This window comes from Trichomonas vaginalis, chromosome II, assembly GCF_026262505.1.
Source record: "Trichomonas vaginalis G3 chromosome II, whole genome shotgun sequence".
NCBI lineage: Eukaryota > Parabasalia > Trichomonadida > Trichomonadidae > Trichomonas > Trichomonas vaginalis.
Window position 1 is genome coordinate 890,564 of NC_067204.1, and position 18,348 is coordinate 908,911.

The 18,348-nt window shown below is 33.4% G+C and overlaps 9 protein-coding genes and 4 pseudogenes across 13 annotated transcripts, besides 1 other annotated feature; 8 read left to right on the plus strand and 5 right to left on the minus strand.

Annotated features, from left to right (window-relative positions):
• Positions 1 to 18,348: part of a mobile genetic element that runs on past both edges of the window.
• TVAGG3_0463030 lies at positions 834 to 1,176 on the plus strand (annotated as a pseudogene). Its single transcript has one exon. A coding segment is annotated over exon 1 (343 nt).
• Positions 1,195 to 1,437, plus strand: TVAGG3_0463040 (serine threonine-protein phosphatase family; the record flags this gene model as incomplete). Its single annotated transcript, XM_001309324.2, has 1 exon — positions 1,195 to 1,437. One exon carries the CDS (start codon positions 1,195 to 1,197, stop codon positions 1,435 to 1,437), a length of 243 nt encoding a protein of 80 aa, XP_001309325.2.
• On the minus strand, positions 1,736 to 2,290 carry TVAGG3_0463050 (uncharacterized protein; the record flags this gene model as incomplete). Its single annotated transcript, XM_051235140.1, has 1 exon — positions 1,736 to 2,290. A coding segment is annotated over one exon (555 nt), but the record flags the coding sequence as incomplete, so codon positions are not given.
• Positions 2,363 to 3,233, plus strand: TVAGG3_0463060 (phage tail repeat-like family; the record flags this gene model as incomplete). The annotated part of the gene is made up of 1 exon (XM_051235141.1): positions 2,363 to 3,233. A coding segment is annotated over one exon (871 nt), but the record flags the coding sequence as incomplete, so codon positions are not given.
• TVAGG3_0463070 (uncharacterized protein) lies at positions 6,218 to 6,454 on the plus strand (the record flags this gene model as incomplete). Its single annotated transcript, XM_051235142.1, has 1 exon — positions 6,218 to 6,454. One exon carries the CDS (start codon positions 6,218 to 6,220, stop codon positions 6,452 to 6,454), a length of 237 nt encoding a protein of 78 aa, XP_051092966.1.
• On the plus strand, positions 8,653 to 9,591 carry TVAGG3_0463080 (organellar and viral DNA polymerase type B; the record flags this gene model as incomplete). The annotated part of the gene is made up of 1 exon (XM_051235143.1): positions 8,653 to 9,591. The coding sequence occupies one exon, from the start codon at positions 8,653 to 8,655 to the stop codon at positions 9,589 to 9,591; it is 939 nt and encodes a 312-aa protein (XP_051092967.1).
• On the plus strand, positions 10,032 to 10,208 carry TVAGG3_0463090 (organellar and viral DNA polymerase type B; the record flags this gene model as incomplete). Its single annotated transcript, XM_051235144.1, has 1 exon — positions 10,032 to 10,208. A coding segment is annotated over one exon (177 nt), but the record flags the coding sequence as incomplete, so codon positions are not given.
• On the plus strand, positions 11,134 to 11,741 carry TVAGG3_0463100 (annotated as a pseudogene). Its single transcript has one exon. A coding segment is annotated over exon 1 (608 nt).
• Positions 12,457 to 13,140, plus strand: TVAGG3_0463110 (KilA, N-terminal/APSES-type HTH, DNA-binding family; the record flags this gene model as incomplete). Its single annotated transcript, XM_051235145.1, has 1 exon — positions 12,457 to 13,140. The coding sequence occupies one exon, from the start codon at positions 12,457 to 12,459 to the stop codon at positions 13,138 to 13,140; it is 684 nt and encodes a 227-aa protein (XP_051092969.1).
• TVAGG3_0463120 (protein of unknown function, DUF4106 family) lies at positions 13,722 to 14,305 on the minus strand (the record flags this gene model as incomplete). Its single annotated transcript, XM_051235146.1, has 1 exon — positions 13,722 to 14,305. A coding segment is annotated over one exon (584 nt), but the record flags the coding sequence as incomplete, so codon positions are not given.
• Positions 15,765 to 16,679, minus strand: TVAGG3_0463130 (annotated as a pseudogene). The gene has a single exon. A coding segment is annotated over exon 1 (915 nt).
• Positions 16,708 to 17,387, minus strand: TVAGG3_0463140 (annotated as a pseudogene). Its single transcript has one exon. A coding segment is annotated over exon 1 (680 nt).
• Positions 17,752 to 18,288, minus strand: TVAGG3_0463150 (protein of unknown function, DUF4106 family; the record flags this gene model as incomplete). Its single annotated transcript, XM_051235147.1, has 1 exon — positions 17,752 to 18,288. The coding sequence occupies one exon, from the start codon at positions 18,286 to 18,288 to the stop codon at positions 17,752 to 17,754; it is 537 nt and encodes a 178-aa protein (XP_051092971.1).

Below are 18,348 nucleotides of genomic sequence, written 5' to 3' on the forward strand. Positions count from 1 at the left end.
ATACAATATTCCCAGACTCAAAGATTATATGCAATGACTTCGACAACTATATGGACCGTCTCAAACATATACCAGACACAAACAATATATTGAAAGAGTTAAAAGAAAAGATACCTATAGGTAAGATGGAACGTATACCATTAGATAACAAAAATATTGTGAGAGAGGTTTTGAAAAAAGCAGAATATATAGACTGGGATAGTATATCTGCTAGACTATTATATAGTGGTTCTATAAGAGTTCATGACATTGAAACACTTATGTCAAAAGTTTTATATCTTAACTATACAAATGTTTTCAAAGAGGACATAGAAAAATATATTGAGGGTATAGAGTTTGTGAGATGTCGTTGGACAGAGTTGTATGAAAAATATAAAGACAAGGAAAATGTTTTCTTTATAGTGGACCCGCCGTTCTATAACACATGGGATTTTCAATACCAAGTAGACTGGACTTTGAGAGACTCTTTAGAAACTTTAGACGTTTTACATAACCATCCATGCTTTTACTTTACATCCGATAAAAGTGGTTTGGAAACCGTTATGAGATGGTTAGAGGACATACATGACTATGAGTTTAGATATGACAAGATAGAATATGAGAGAGGTCCTATAAACCGGAGAAAGTGTCATAACAAAGAAATTTTATTAGTAAGTAAATGTGGTTTGAAATAGGACTACTTGTTTTAGGTTTTTTCCATTGTGTCATTTATTTATTTGACGTGGCAGAAAAGTACAGAGAATATGAAGATGAACCAATGCCTGCAAATGTCCAGTATATGTACTCGTAAGAGATATTTTTATCTAATATTAAATGGACGCACAGAACTTAGCGAATGCACAGCAACCTGGACAACCAAACCCAGAGAATATTCCAAATGAAGTTAGAATACAAACTGCAATGGCAAACTATGGTCAAGTGCCAACAGATGTACAAATGCAAACTGCCATGTCAAATGACGCTGCGTTAGGTTTGCCACCATGGTATGCAAATATGAGATGGAAAGAGTTTTATACAAACCCTGAAGTGGGATATAAACAACTTTATGCAGATGACGCGAACACAGGAGTTGACCCAGAATATGTTTTCTACCAGAGGAGAAACAGAATGTATGAGCTCCAGTTAAAGAATGCTATGGAACTCAACAGGAAACGCAAAAGACTAGGCGGACATTAGATTTTTACATATAGTAAAATGGGTTTCTTCAGTAAGATAGGAAACTTCTTCAGAAGAGTTGGAAGAGGTATATGGAATGGAATAAAAACCGTAGGAAGAGGAATTTGGAACGGAGTCAAAAATATTGGTAAAAGAGTAGGTCAGTTTGTTGGTATTATACCTAAAGACCCTGAACCAGAAGAACAAGCTCCTGTTATACAACAGCCTGAACCTGCACCACAGTCTAGTTGGCAACCAAATCCAACACCTCAACCGTATTAAAAAATTATATTTTTACCGTTCGATAGTAGTTGTATATGAAACTAAGTTCTAAGTAAAACGCATGGTATAATGGAATTATTCTTTTTCTTCCATCTGTAGTAAACCATACTTGAAAGTCTGAAATACTTCCACTTGGTGGTTCGTATAACTTTGTAGGTTTTTCGTAAAAGTCATTTGCCAAGCATAAGAAAGAGTTTTGGGCGCCAGAAAATGAAGCATGAACAATAATAGCATCTTGGTCGAAAACATTTTCATATGTTCCATTAGGGTTTTCGACTTCATAAAAGTCTGGGTGTACTGGATATGCTGCAGGCTGATTTAACATCCTCATAAATCTATACCATGCCAAGTTGTTATATTTTGTAGAAATATAAACGTTTTCTCCAAGGTCTTCTATTTTATTGATTTTAACAGTTGCATTTTTCCTGTCATAAATAATATCGAGATGGTACTCTCCCTCGTCAATGTTATACTGGTTTGCATATTCGATATAGATATCGTTTATTTTTTCTTGAAAAGCTTGAAGAGTTGTTTCTAAGTTTACAAGCAAACTAACTTGTAAAAGTTTTCCCTGTTCAAATTTCTCATACATACGTTTTTCTTTGTTATAGTATCGAACTTCAAAACCGACCGTAAATGGGAAACCATGTATGGCTTCTGAAATGAACTTCATTCTACGAAAGCCAATAGCTTTTGTGACAGATGGGTCTCTTAACCATCTTAATGGGTAGTCAAAACGATAGCCTTCATGCTTTACGGTCTCTGTCTCAAACTTTTGACCGACATTAGTAAAAAGTTCATCTAATGGTTTAGTTGTAGCAACTCTTGAATTTTCTTTTTCTATTGAAAGCATATTTTATCTAGAATAAAAATGTCGAAAGATATTGCTTCCATGAGAGAAATACAACACAACCGACAACTCATTATGCAAGCTCTAAATAAGAACACAACAAACTTTTCAAACTATTCTAAGATATCTGAGTCATTGAAAGAAGGAAACTTAAAACTGACATTAAACCCAATGACAGATGAGTTTCTGTTTCAAGACAAGAAGAACAATACTGTCTGTATAAATCCAACAAAAGGAACTTTAAACGAGAAACCTATAAATGAACTTCTTTTGAAAGCAGATGTTGACAACAAAGCTGACAAAGAATATGTAGACGATGCAATAGCAAAAGAAGAAGAAAGAGCTAACAAAACATATGCAACAAAAGAACATACTCATCCTGAACTAGCAGACAAAACATATGTTGACAATAAAATGTCAAGTGAAGTGACAAGAGCTGAAAACGAATATTCTAAAAAGACTCATATACATTCTATATCTGAAATAACAGACTTACAAGAAACCTTAAACAGTAAAAGTGACGTTGGACATACACATACCATTGCAAATATTACAAACTTACAAGAAACCTTAAACAGTAAAAGTGACGTTGGACATACACATACCATTGCAAATATTACAAACTTACAAGAAACCTTAAACAGGAAAAGTGACGTTGGACATACACATTCTATATCTGAAATAACAGACTTAAACGTTAGCCTTGAAAATAAAGCAGATAAAACATATGTCAATGAAATATACCAAAGTTTGATAGGAACAACAAAAAATATTGAAACTATTGTTGGTGACTTTTCTGTCAATGAAGAAAATAAATATTTTAGATGGCAGTTTGTACATTCCTTAAAAAATGGTATACGGTATAAACTCATTCCGAAAAATAACAATGAAATGTATGTAAGCTATATAAAGAATAATGGTACACAAGTTAAAGTTCCATTAGACAACAACTGCTACTTAAACTTATATGGAGACGAACAAAAGAAATATTTAAGAGTTTATGAAATGGCAGATATGACATTGCCTGACCCAGCTCCAGCACCATATTATTATGACTATGTAGATGACGAAGGAACACTACATGCAGATGAACAAAAGCAAACATTATATTTAGATTATTATAGATATAAAAGATATAATGCAATAGAAAAAACGAGAATAGTATATTATTATATAGATGACAGAAATAAATATTATAGTCAAGATTTTACCTACCCTGAAAACATAAGATTATATTATAAAAAATATTCTTACACAAACCAGAAGAAACCTGAAATAGTTGCACTATATTTAAGTTCAAAAGAGACAATCCTATAATATCTCATATGTTTGATTTAATGAACCCAGTAGGTTCTATTTATACATCTATGGATGCAAGAGGTCCTCAAGTAATGTTTGGTGTTGGTGCATGGAACAAATAGTTGACAGGTTTTTGTATTGTGCAAACTCTTCAAAGGAAACAGGAGGTTCGAAGAAAATTAAAGAAGCAAACCTTCCACCGCACACTCATACAGGAACTACAAACTTTTCTGGTGACCATAGTCACTCATTAAGAGACCATCCATTATACAACTCAGAATATTATGCTGGCAATGACGTTTTATCTCCAGATTATAACCATTCGGCAAAAAAGACTTTTCGACCAACTGAACCAGGAGGAAATCATTCACATACTTTCACAACAAATCCAACAGGCTTGGGTGAAGATTATATGCCACCATTTGTGACTGTATTCGCATGGTATAGAATTGCTTAGTCGTCATTTTCAACTTCTTTAGCATATTCGTCAGGAGTTGTCTTATATTTGTTAGGAACTGTCTTTGAAAGTATACCACCTTGAACTTTGACAAGTTTGAAACGAGGTCTGACAATAGTAGTTTTATCTTCTGCTTGCAGTCTGTACATTTTGCCATGTTTGCCTAAAACTTCATAATATTCTCTTGTATACTTTCTTCTATTTTTTACGAACACGAACGTGAGTACCTGTCGAGTTCCCATTGTTGTCATAGTCAATAGTATTTTCATATGGGTCGCGTTTAGGTATTTCTATTTTTACTTTGTCACCTTTCTGAAGTTTTGAAGCCCGGCATTCTTTCTTGTTTGTCTCTTTTGACTAAATTATTAAATATATAGTCTTTCTCTAAGTCAGGGTTGTTTTTCATTTCTTCGGGGGAGTGGTTTCCCAAACCTTTTTGTTTACGGCTATTGTAAATATTTAAAACTTGTCTCATCTTTGCCATGGAGAAGTGTCTATATTTGTCTCATATGACATTTCATTTGCTTCAACCTTGTGGTTGGTTTTAATTCTCTTAACATTTATACAACCGTCAATGACACCAAGAGCAGAATGGTTTTGGTCGACAATGAATATTGGTTTACATTTTTTGAACGCAGATAGTTTTTTACATCATCTGATTTGAAAGAACTTTCACAGTCAGATGTCAGTTGTTGTATGGTATTTGTCAACGAATATTGTCAAAGCTGCTAAGATATCTAAAATAGCTTTGGACTGTAATGGTATGGCTTCACAGTATCTTGTGTTTTGACCGACAAATATTAGCCAGTATGGTGGTCCATCTTCTCTATACCTCGGAATGTTTCTAAGATATCCATAAACCAAGCATTTGGTGTTGAACTAAAGATTTTATCATGAGTGCTTTTTTGTCGCTTTAGAAACATAGGGTCCTTGTTTGGATTCGTCATTTTTTATCCTATAAGAAATGGGTTTATTTGGCGCATTAGCAGGAGTTGCATCCAGATTTTGCCCGCAGTGGAACAATAGCCAGAGGTGTATTTGGAGTTGGAAGGAAGATTTTGAGTACATTAGGTATACTTAAGAGAAAGCACAACCTATTATACAAACTGTACAGAAAGGTTGGGATGTAGCACGAGATGCAACAAATCTTATTCAAATCCTGAAACAAGAGGAAAAGTTCAAGGATGGATGGACAATGTAGGAAGACAAAGGAAACTATTATAACAAAGCAAATGACTACTATAACCAAGCAGGACACTATATGGACCAAGGTGAAAGATTCTTTAACAGAGGATATAACCATGCACAACAATGGGTAAACAATAACCAACCTCAACCGCCTCAAACGTGGGGAATGTAAAGTTTTTACTGAGATGAAATGAACAATACAGCATTGAGACAAATGGGTTCAAGATGGATTTGTCGGCTTCCAGCAGTTCACAACGTGTTGTCAAGTTCTTCCTATACCTCAGGAAGTTTTAGACCGACTTTAAAAAACAACAACACCAGTTGAAAACAAACCAAACTAAAATTTTTTACTGAGATGAAATGACCGAAGAAGTTGAAACGTAGATTTGACACCACAAACAAAAAGTTCAGAACCATTGTCAAAACCTGTCAAAGAACTTACAGATGAAGAGAAAAATTCAATAATAGAAAGTGCCAGGTCTGGAAATACAAACCCTAACTACAAAGTCACTTTTCATAAAAATGGAACGGCTAGTATCTCAAAAAAGAAACAGACTCTCACAAATAAAATATTGAAGTCTGAAGGAGCTTTCGAGACAACAGATGGAAAAGTTTACTTCACTGACCAACAGTTCATTAGAACATCTCATTGACTTAGAGTCGAAATATTCTAAACTTTACAACAAACACAAAAAGTTGAAAGGAAACAAAAACAAATGGCATATGATATTTATGAAGATGTTGACAACACAACTGTTCCTGCAAGTGAGGTAAAGTCAGAGGAACCGAAAAGTGACGAAAAACCGATAGAAGAAGAAAAACCAAAAACTGAAGATAAACCAAAACCAAAGTTTAGTTTTGGAAACTAAACCAAGTCAACCTCATTAGCTGGTATGGTTGGCGTCAAAGACTTATGGCAGCAGGCGGTTATGTAAAGTAAAGAAAAAAATATTTTTTTTCTTTTTATAAAAATGCCCCCATATAGAATGGATAGAAAGTCTGCTAGAATAAAAGCAGAGTTGCAAAGATATGGTTGGAGAGTTTCGAAGAAGTTTAAATATAGGAAGGGAAGACCCATAAAAGTCTATGACAAATTGTCTGGTCTTCGCTACGAAATGGATTTGGAAACAGCACGTGCAAATTATCCAAACAGACTAGAGAGGTTAGAAGAAGAACGTCTTATGGACATGCCTTTCGATGTTAGTGAACATTGCATGAAGTAAAAATTTATTTTTAAAAAAGTGACATTTTTTTAATTTTATTTGAAATGTACGCTGAGTTTGTTGGAGAAGACCGTTGGGAACTTGTTTGTTAGATGAGAAATATGAAATGGCATACTATTTTAAAACAATATATTTTTACATATATTAAATGCTTCAGGTTGAAAAACAAAGAACAAAAGTAGCAGATACAAAACCGTTAGACTATATCTTTACAAATGCTGGTAGGACTATTTCAGATGAAGAAATTTCATCCCGAGCATACAGGTTTGACTATCCAATTCGTTGGCTTCAAAGTCCTTCAGATGCAAAGGCAATAGGATTTAGAAAGTTTTGTTTTCAAATAGAACTAACGCATTTATGTTCGCAGTATATTTTCATGGGCAGTATAAAGGTTCTGATGGTCTAATAGACAAATTTGACGAAATGAGAATCTTTACAGTTCGTTCAGACGAAAGTCTTGAGAAAACTCTAAATGACTTTCAAACTCAAATGAACAAATATTATTGGAATTTCAAGAAAAACGACTCTTTACTAAATGGAACATACTATCTGAAACTAGAATATGACAAGATGAACTCCACCGTTTCATTTCAAAAGATTGAAATTAACCCTCCAAGAGATACAGAGTTTTTATTTTGGAAAAGTAGACAAACGTTCTGGGCACAATTTCTTCGGTTACTAAACCAGAACGAACCATTACCACCAGATGGTCCATTTAAATTTATACTTCCACCAGCAGATTTGACAGTTTATAGAAACGTGTTTGACCCTCAAAATGTTATGTGTCATGCAAGTTTCAGTTCAAGCAACAATAGTTTTCTATGTATTGGTAAGGACTTTTATGACTTTGCTTCTAAATTCTACGAACCACCTAGTAACAGTTTCTCTGACTTTCAAGTTTGGTTCACAACAAATGGTGTGCAACATATTATTCCATTGTACTATGACTTTTATCTCGAATTGTCTTTCATATATAACTACGGAAAAGTGCTGAAAAAGTATTGAAAAATAATGTTTATGTTAGCATGTTAGATCTAACACGTTTTCTACCCTCTTGAATTTGTCATGATTTCATCGTAAATGTTTTGTCAAGACTTCTTCGTAAATGTTTTGTCAAGACTTCTTCGTACATGTTTTGTCAAGACTTCTTCGTAAATGTTTTGTCAAGACTTCTTCGTAAATGTTTTGTCGAAACTTCATCGTAAATGTTTTGTCATGACTTCATCGTACATGTTTTGTCAAGACTTCTTCATCGTAATGAGCGTAAATGTTTTGTCAAGACTTCTTCGTAAATGTTTTGTCAAGACTTCTTCGTAAATGTTTTGTCAAGACTTCTTCGTAAATGTTTTGTCAAGACTTCTTCGTAAATGTTTTGTCATGATTTCATCGTAAATGTTTTGTCAAGACTTCTTCGTAAATGTTTTGTCAAGACTTCTTCGTAATGAGTGTATATGTTTTGTCAAGACTTCTTCGTATATGCTTTGTCATGACTTCTTCGTATATGCTTTGTCATGACTTCTTCGTAATGAGTGTATATGCTTTGTCATGACTTCTTCGTAATGAGTGTAAAGGACCCAAAAATATAATTTATGTTAGAATGTTAGATCTAACATGTTTTCTAACCTCATGAATTTGTCATGATTTCATCGTAAATGTTTTGTCAAGAATATAGCAACCGTCGGAATACAGACGGTTGGTTTTTATACAAAATTCATGCGGGAAATTCTTGAGTTTTGGTTGAAAGAATACGGTGGAGCCAAATGTGGCTCGACCTCAAAACAAGCATTTTATGAGCTTACAAAGGGTGTTATGAATGAATTCAAATGTATTTACATACATCCTGACCTCGTTCATTTTGTTCCCGGACCAAAAATATAATTTAGGGTAGAAGGTTAGATCTAACCTCTTTTCTACCCTCTTGAATTTTCATGAATTTTCATGATTTCATCGTACATGTTTTGTCATGACTTCTTCGTAAATGTTTTCGTTATGCCACTTTGTGCCGTCAGTCAGTCAGTCAGTCAGTCAGTCAGTCAGTTTAGGAAATTTACACCAAAAAATAATGTTTAGGGTAGATGGTTAGATCTAACCTGTCTTCTACCCTCTTTTCTAACCTCTTGAATTTTCATGAATTTTCCCGAAATAAAAAATAAAGTTAGTTTTATTTTTTTTTATTTTTTTATTTTGTATGTAAAGATATGATTTCAACAATCGGCACAACAACACTTCAAACAACAGCACCAAACTCGTTAGTCATGAATCCTACGTCAATGTTGGTAGAGATGAAAAGCTTTATTCCTTCTTCATATACTTTCGAAACAAAAATCCAGAAGATAAAGCAAGAACTTTTAACAAGTAATTTAGACTGTAGTGCGAAAGATGAACAAAATGAACAGTATCTTTATGAAATGCAGGACATTATTGACCATTTACCCAAATTGCCTGAAATTCAGCAACAAAAGCTCACTATTCCTGAATTCGATGAAATAGAAGTCAAAGCAACTGACTCAGTAGAAATAAAGAAGTTCATACGAAAGGTAAACTATGAGTTTCTAGGATTTCATTGCAACCATAAGGTTATGGACAAAGATTGCGACATGTTATATAAGAACATCTCTGACATATATAAATCTGAAGAATTTAAGACCTACGACAACTTTGTTTCGTTAGTTGCTGAATGTGTATGGCAGATAAGAGATAAAGATAGAAGAGGTAAGGTATGGAACAAACAGATAAAACCAGCAGCTTTTGAGTTAAAGAAAACCATTGACGCTTTAGTTGTTTTAGCAGGTAAGGTTTCAGAATATAACGCAAAAATGAACCCGCAATGTTCTAAATGTAAAGCAGCAATGAGGAAATATAACTACTCCGTCAAAGAGATAGAAAGAATGAGAAACGACTATGCAGACTTAAAGAAAGAAGCAGAAAAGCCAGCAGAAGATAAAATGAACATGTTAGAATTTCTGAACAAAAACTATCCAACTGCTGACGATTTCCTTCTATCTGACGTCAAGAAGAAGTATAAAGAAACCTTCGGTATCGTTAAAACATTCGATGTACTAAAAGAAGAAATAGAGGCTACAAAACTGTTTAGAGTCTCACGAATTCATAACGTTTACCATGTAAAACGCTTATAAAATAACTGGGGTAGAAAAGAGGTTAGATCTAACCTTCTACCCTAAATTATATTTTTGGGTCCTTTACACTCATTACGAAGAAGTCTTGACAAAACATATACGAAGAAGTCTTGACAAAACATGTACGAAGAAGTCTTGACAAAACATTTACGAAGAAGTCTTGACAAAACATTTACGATGAAGAAGTTTTGACAAAACATTTACGATGAAATCATGAAAATTCAAGAGGTTAGAAAAGAGGGTAGAAGACAGGTTAGATCTAACCATCTACCCTAAATTATATTTTTGTCTGATTTACGCTCATTACGATGAAGAAGTCTTGACAAAACATTTACGAAGAAGTCTTGACAAAACATGTACGAAGAAGTCTTGACAAAACATTTACGAAGAAGTCTTGACAAAACATTTACGAAGAAGTCTTGACAAAACATTTACGAAGAAGTCTTGACAAAAACTATCCAACAGCAGAAGATTTCCTTCTATCTGACGTCAAGAAGAAATATAAAGAAACTTTCGGCATTGTTAAAACATTCGATGTACTAAAAGAAGAAATAGAAGCTACAAAACTGTTTAGGATTTCAAATATACATCGTACAATTCATGTAAAACGCTTGTGAAAAAAACAGGTTAGAAAAGAGGTTAGATCTAACATGCTAACATAAAATATATTTTTGCTGAATTCCGTATGAAAATTCATGAGTTTTGTGTGTTTTAGACCATGTTAGAAAACAGGTTAGATCTAACATTCTAACATAAACATTATTTTTGCTGAAAAATGACCAAATTTCATGAATTTCCTCATATGTTTGCTACCCGAGGAAAACCGAGGGTAGAGATTCCGTACGAAAATCGTAAAAAATTGCCAATAAATTTAAGAGGTTGGTATGTACATAGACTATTAGTAAATGCAGTTGCAGTGAAGGCTTACTTTACATCGTTCAGAAACCAAACATACAGACATTGGTTCAAAAACCAAAGCACACAAGAACTTTTGAGTGAAATTTCTCTAGACCGACTTTTTTCGGTCTAGCATAAAACTCATGAAAATCGTGAAAAAATGACCAAATTTCATGAATTTCCTCATATGTTTGCTACCCGAGGAAAACCGCGGGTAGAGATTCCGTACGAAAATCGTAAAAAATTGCGAGTAGGGAAAAAAACCTGGTCGCCTAAAACTCATGAAAATCGTGAAAAAATGACCAAATTTCATTATATAACTGTTATTTTTTTACGAAGAGAACTTTTGCACTTCGTAAAAAAATCCCTGAAATCATATCTTTTATACAAGATAGAAAATCTTACTCGCCTAAAACTCATGAAAATCGTAAAAAATTGCGACCCAGACTTTTTTCGGGGTCGCCTAAAACTCATGAAAATCGTGAAAAAATGACCAAATTTCATTATATAACTGTTATTTTTTTACGAAGAGAACTTTTGCACTTCGTAAAAAAAATCCCTGAAATCATATCTTTTATACAAGATAGAAAAAATAAAGTTAGTTTTTTGTAAAATATTTTTTTTATTTTGTATGTAAAGACATATATGACAAACACTGAGTTTGAAACAGTTAAGATAGACAATGACACCAAATTGGTTAGAATAGGTGATTTAAACGTAAGATACTCAAAGAAATACAACAAATATTCTTTGTCAGACATTATATTTCCATCTGGAAAGAAAACAAAGGACTGGGTTGGAATTGCTTCTACTCAGAAAATTTTGACAAGAAATCTGAGCTTATGATATCGGTAAGATTCTATGGAACTACAGCATATCTTATAGACAAAAGTCTTATACCAATAGTTTTGTTATGGTTAGACCCAGTTGTTGGATATAACTTCATAACATATGGTTCATTCGATACGGAACGTTGCAGTGAAGGCTTACTTTACATCGTTCAGAAACCGAAGGACTTCAATACAAAGAGATATAAGATAGGAAGAACATATAATATAACTCAAAGATATGACAGTACAGTCAATATAGTCAAGGTTGTGTTTGCTAATGATATGAGAGCTGCAGAAACAGAACTACTCGAAAAGTTTGAGAAAATGTATAGTGCTCCCACGAAAGGTAAAGAAACGTTTGAAGTAGATGAGATAGATAAAGCTATAAAATTATTTGACGAAGTTGCTGAAAAATACATGTAAAAATAACGTTTACCATGTAAAACGCTTGTTGAGAAAACAGGTGAAAAAAAGGTGAGATCGCACCTCTTCACCTAAACATTATTTTTGTCTGATTTACGCTCATTACGAAGAAGTTTTCGACAAAACATTTACGAAGAAGTTTTGACAAAACATTTACGAAGAAGTCTTGACAAAACATTTACGCTCATTACGATGAAGAAGTCTTGACAAAGCAATGTACGAAGAAGTCATGACAAAACATTTACGAAGAAGTTTTGACAAAACATGTACGTTCATGTTTGACAAAACATTTACGAAGAAGTCTTGACAAAACATTTACGAAGAAGTCATGAAAATTCACGAGGGTAGAAACGTGTTAGATCTAACTTCTACCCTAAATATATTTTTGCTGATTCCGTATGAAAACAGTGAAGAACAGCGAGTACGTTAAAAAACGTAGTCGCCAAAACTCTATGAAAATCATGAAGAACAGCGAGACCGACTTCCTTCGGGGTCGCCAAAACTCTATGAAAATCATGAATTTCCTTAAGATAGAAAAAATAAAGTTAGTTTTATTTTTATTTATTTTTTTATTTTGTATGTAAGGACAGATATGTCAACAACAGAGAACACAACAACTGCTATCGTTCATGAAGATATAAATGAAGAATATGAGTACATACAGTATAACAAACAGTTACGTCTCATTCGTTCAGTCAAAGATGACATGTACCAAATGCAAAGTATTTTGAATGCTCTTCGTTCTACAAAGCAAGCACATCATTGGTTTGAAAACCAACAGACAAAAGAACTTTTAGAAGAATTTCCTCATATGTTTGCGACCCGAGGAAAACCGCGGGTCGAGATTCCGTACGAAAATCGTAAAAATTTGCTAAATGGTTTGAGAGGCTGGTATGTACATAGACTTCTTGTAAATGCTGTTGCAATGTGGGCTTCACCTCGTTACGCTTGTTATATTTTCATGATGTTAGATGAAATTCATAGACAAGAACGTGAAGAGCTAGAGAACAATCTTGAAGCAAAGACAAAAAACATTCAGAAAAGAATACCACGTTCGGTACCAAAAGGAAAGGAAAAGAACTATAAGTATATGATTTATACTGAAGAGATGGAAAATGAAGAAGATAAAGATATGGTTATGTTGCATTTAGTCAGAAGAAACAACAAAAGCTTTTACGACCTTGCTAAGATTTACAAATCTGACAGAAATTGGTTCTATCGCGAAAACTTACCGATTTCAATGACACCGAATGAAGATGTGAAACAAATAGTTCAAGATACGTTACCTCAAACACACTATGATATTAAAGGTTGTACAATACTTACATTCAAAGAAGATTTGTCATTGTTAAAGGAAAAAATAACAGAGTATTTTGACAACTTCAAACAAGTAGAGTAGATGAACCATTTATTTTTCAAGTTTGACTTCAGATGGCTCAGGTAGCTCTATAAAGTAAATTGCCTCGTCAAATCCTTCTGGCATTCCGAGTCCTTCCATCCGACAGAAAAAGTTTTTCCTTCCGACAGAAAAATATTTTCCCGACAACTGGAAAAAAATTTCCATCCGACAGAAAAAATTTTTCCTTCTGACAGGAAAAATTTTTCCAGTTGTCCGTCCGTAAACCATTCAAATTTTCGAAAATTGAGAACTTTTTGGTCGAACTTCAGGAAAAGTTTTTCCTTCCAACAGAAAAAATTTTTCCTTCCGACAGGAAAAGTTTTTCCCGACAACTGGAAAAGTTCTTCCTTCCGACAGGACACAAACGAATGTCTCACGTCCCTCTTCCTGAATGCCTTCCAAAGCCAGAAGAACCGAAAGCTGCAGAACCACAACAGACTTACTTACTAAGACTAAACACTTACATTTTTCAAGCTTGACTTTTTACAATTTGAACTTTGTTTGCGTAGATATGAATTCTGAAAGAAGTATGAGGGTCTTGTATGACTTTATACTTCTCCCATAGTTCATATCTGTCAAACTTACCTGCCATGGACTCTTTCATAAGTTCCATGAAATCGTCTTCGGACAATCCAGGGAAAAGTATAATGTCAGTAAGTATTCTTTTAACATCCTTACTTAAACTCTTTGCTGTCTGTACACAAATGACAACTGAGATGTTAAAGTGTCTGAGCTTCTTAAGAATTCGACACATATCTTGTTCTCTATTCTTTAACAAAGGATGAGAGGCGAAATCATCTAAGATAAGAAGACATCTGTGAGGGTAAGTCTTCCAATCGTAAGATTGCAATTTCTTCGAAATGTATTCTATCTCTTTCTGTTTGTTTCTGAAGTGGTGTTTGTCTAATATTCTCTGCATTTCCTCATTTGGGTCTTTAAACTTCGAATTTATATACTCATTTATAGCATTATACTTCAAAACTCTTCTTTGGTACTTCTTTATCCAATCTAACAACTCAGTATCCTTTATACATACTAACTTAGACTTCTTTATAATATCTTTGAACGAATTGACGGTTTGGTCAAATTGACCAGAAGTACTACAAATGACAACTAACTCATAGAATGGGTTCTTCTCATCTAGTTCTTGTTGTTGTGCAGCCATTTTAAGATAAGTGAAAGTCTTACCCGACCCAGGTGGTGCAATTAGACCTGTTATACCATTCTGAGCAAATAAGAACTTGTCATGTATAGGTTTTATCTGAGCATTTTCTAACTTCCTCTTGTTCTTGTTTAAAAACATTCTCAAATTTTTTTGTCAATGTCAGCAAACTTTTTTCTAACATATTTTTAGAAAAATTAAAATTTTTATCTTTTAGAAAATGTCTAGCGATTTCGCTATCTATATTCGAGACAAACTTTTGACAGCAAAACATCTGTCGACCATAAAATCTTACATAGTGTAAACAAGAAAGGTGAATTTGTTCTAAAGTTCTGTTTCTGGGAATATGACAAGAACCATAAAACATTAAGCAGAGCAGTCTTAAAATTTGTCAATGACAGACTTGTTGACAGAGATGACGGCCGATTGGAAAGATGAAGTCCAACAAAAGTTCTTAGAATGCAAAGAAGACACATGCGCTGTTCTTGAAGATGAAATAGAAAACAGAATAGATGAGCTATTAAAGGACAAAGAACTTTTACATAAATATGGTTGCACCAAATTTGACATAACTCCACCAGAAAAGAAGAAGAGAGAAAGAAAGAAAAGAAAGTAGAAGAAGAGAAGAAAGAACCTGAACCAGTTCCAGAGAAAAAGAAATTTGACATGTAAAAATAAAATTTTATTTTTAGAACATTTCTGGGTCAATGTCAATGTTCTCTTCCTCTTTAGGAGCAAACACTGGCTTAGATCTAAAATCTTTTTACCCAACTTACCTTGAACTTCAACTATCTTAGACTCATAATATTCATAGTCGTCTGCTTTCTTTGGTTCATAAGGTATAACAAGTTTGTATGCTTTGCCTTCTTTAAGGTTTGAGAACCTTCTGTCAAAACTTTCTTTGACTGCTAACAAACCTTCTATGTCTAAGTCTTCAAATTTCGCACCGTTTTTAGTCACGACAGCAAACTTAACTGGTTCGATGTTCCAAACTTTGCTGAATGAAGACTTTTCAAAATGGTAGAAGTAAACATTCAAATATTGAATGGGTCTAGTTCTTCTTTAAGTCCTGACATGTACTTGTTTACTGAGATGAATTTTGTCATCTTTTCTATCGGATAAAAAAATATTTTTTTTTAAATTTACTCAGAAAAATTTTTCTTTGTATATACACCATTCTGTACGTCTAAAAGACTTTTGACATTTGCCAAGAATGTTCGTTTAGACGCTGTCATATAACCATATTCTTGACAATATTGTTTATACGAATCGTACAATGACCTTTCATCTAAACACTCAAAGTCAGTTTCATCTATGAACAGTTCATATACACTCTTGTTTGCTTCTAACAATGTTTGTCTCTCTTCTGTAATGTGGAATTTGTCTTGGATTGAACTTTGAAATATCTAATGTCATAAAGTATGAGAACAAGTGGTTGTAAAAGTCAGATGTCAAGTTTCTGCTAAGTCGTCAAAATATTCTGTATCTTGCATATGAGAATCTGACGTTCTGACAACTACATATCTTCTGTCAGAACTTTCTAACTTCATCGGAACAGCATTGTTTGAAACCATAATGAAGTTTGCAACATTTTCACAAACTCTTTGGTCTTTATATTTTCTTTCAACAACTCCAACTTTGTCTGTTATAAGACTCTTCAAAGCATCTGAGTTTAAAACTTTTGTTGTATCTATACTTTGAAGTTCATTGCAAACTATAAGTTTCATATTCTCTATTGAGGAGTTAAACTTGCCACAGATGTTTTCTAAGTTTGTCATATTCGGATTCGAATAACCTTCTAACAGTTTGCACAAAATATCTGTAAAGAATGTGTTCTTACCAGTTCCTTGTTTTCCAATTATAATGAGAGCAGTTTCATTTTTAGCACTTGGATGTTGTAAGATGTTTGCAAACCAACATAAGATATACTCATAGACTCTTTCGTTTCCATTGCATATAATTTCTTTGACATGGTCTAACCAAGCTTCTATAATATTTTCTTTCCATTCTACTTGTTCATATTTATATCCAGTGAAGATAGAATAGAAGTTTGGAGAAGGTGTATAGAACTTTATACCTCGAACTGAAAAATCTTCTAACTTTGACAATAAGATATCCCAAGCATCTAACATCTTCATGCCAACTTGTACGACTTTTATTTTCTTAAGTTTCTGTCTACATTCTTGTTCTGAAACTATTGTTGCTCTTGGTTTGTTAAAGACAACATCCCATTCTTTCATGACATAACATTCTGGGCAGAGTCAACATAAATGACTAAACGTTTCAAATTCTCGACTGCTTTGTTATAATCTCTAAATGGACACATATTTCTGAATGCTTGGAAGTCATAAAAATCTGAAACATCTATTCTGTACATTTTTATAAAAATAAAAAAAATATTTTTTTTATTCTTGACTTTGTTGTTCCATTTGTTGCATTTGTTGTTCTTGAGCTATTTGTTGTTGAAGTTGTTCTTGTAATACAATACTTTCACCAGTTGCATCTTCCAATTCGAAACTTTCTGCCGTCATTGACAAATACATAGGACATAAAAGTTTTACAGGAACAAAGTTTGCGTCAACTAATGTCAACGTTATACTTGCCAAAGTGTTTGAGTTCACTAAGGTTGAAAATTCTGCATTCGAATGAACAATAGCAAACCAGCAGAGAAAGTATTGTTTATACGCATAAGTATCTTTTGGTCATAGTAGTTTCTGTCGACATTCGAATAACACTTTGAACCTAAGTTTGAAACAATATATAAAATAGGTGTACTTAAAGTCAATGGAACAGACATTCCTTGTATGACACCTTTTCCTGTTATAGGAAACTGTTGGTAGTAAAAACCAGAAATAAGTTTTGTATTATAGCTCATATTGTTTATAGTAAACTCAGTCGGACATCCAAACATAATGAAACCTGCTCTAGTTGCAGCACATGTTACACCTGTACTTAAAGTATTAAATAAGTCAACAAAACCTGTTGGTGGTATATCTGAGTAAGTATCTTCAAAGGAGTATTTTTTACCATTCACAACAATAAAGTCTTCTGGTGTCAAAAGAGCAAAACAGGCTTTAGTCGTCATTGTGTTTAAAGTTAGTTTACAATATCGTCCTTGAGGACTTTGTAAGTTTGTTGTTATAGAATTATATGACTCAGGGTTTTTAGTCGTAATAGTATAAACCATTATATCTTCTGCCATTTATATATATTTAAAAGTTTTTCTGAAAGTGGAGAAGAACTTCATCTAAACTTTCACATGGCGTTTCTTGAAGTTCTCTGTCTAAGAAGTTCAAATATTTTGTAAAGACATAGAACTTTCCTTTGTCTACACGAACAAACAAAACAGGGTCTTTCATATCGTTCAAAAGTGTGTAAAGTCCTTTACATGAAATAAAGTCTATATTATTTTTCTTCAAACATCTTTCAAGAAGTTTTGACATTTTTACTTAGCAAATAAATTTTAATGAAATGTTGTGGTCGTCAAATATTTTTATGACGTCTGGGAAACTATACTTTAAGTTCAACGTTTCACCTCCTTTCATAACGTATATCTTGTCAATGACATTATATGAAACACCACAGCAACTAATGTCGGGTTCTATTTCTTTGATGTTTATATCGTCTGCCTCTGTCAAAAGTTTCAATAGTTCTTTCAAAACTTCATGAGGTGCAATGACATATGAGTTCACTTTTACAGGGTTGTGTTCGACCAAGTTTAACATTATACCTAAAGCTTGACAAATCTTCTCCTGAGTTTGAAGTTTGTCTTTAAGTTGTTGGTAGTCATTTCGAATATCTGCAACAGAACTTAAGTCTCTGCTAACTTCAGGATATGTTGGTTGTTCTTTTACAGGAACAATTGCTATACCATCTTCGTCTTCGTATGGTTTCCCCACTTCAACATCTCTGTCTTTGACATTGACAATAACACTTTGACTGTTTGTTTGAGTTGGTGAATTTAACTTCACATCTGCCACCGCCATTAAACCTTTTGAAACACTTACGCTTCTATTTTTCGGAAATGACATTTTACTTAGAATAAA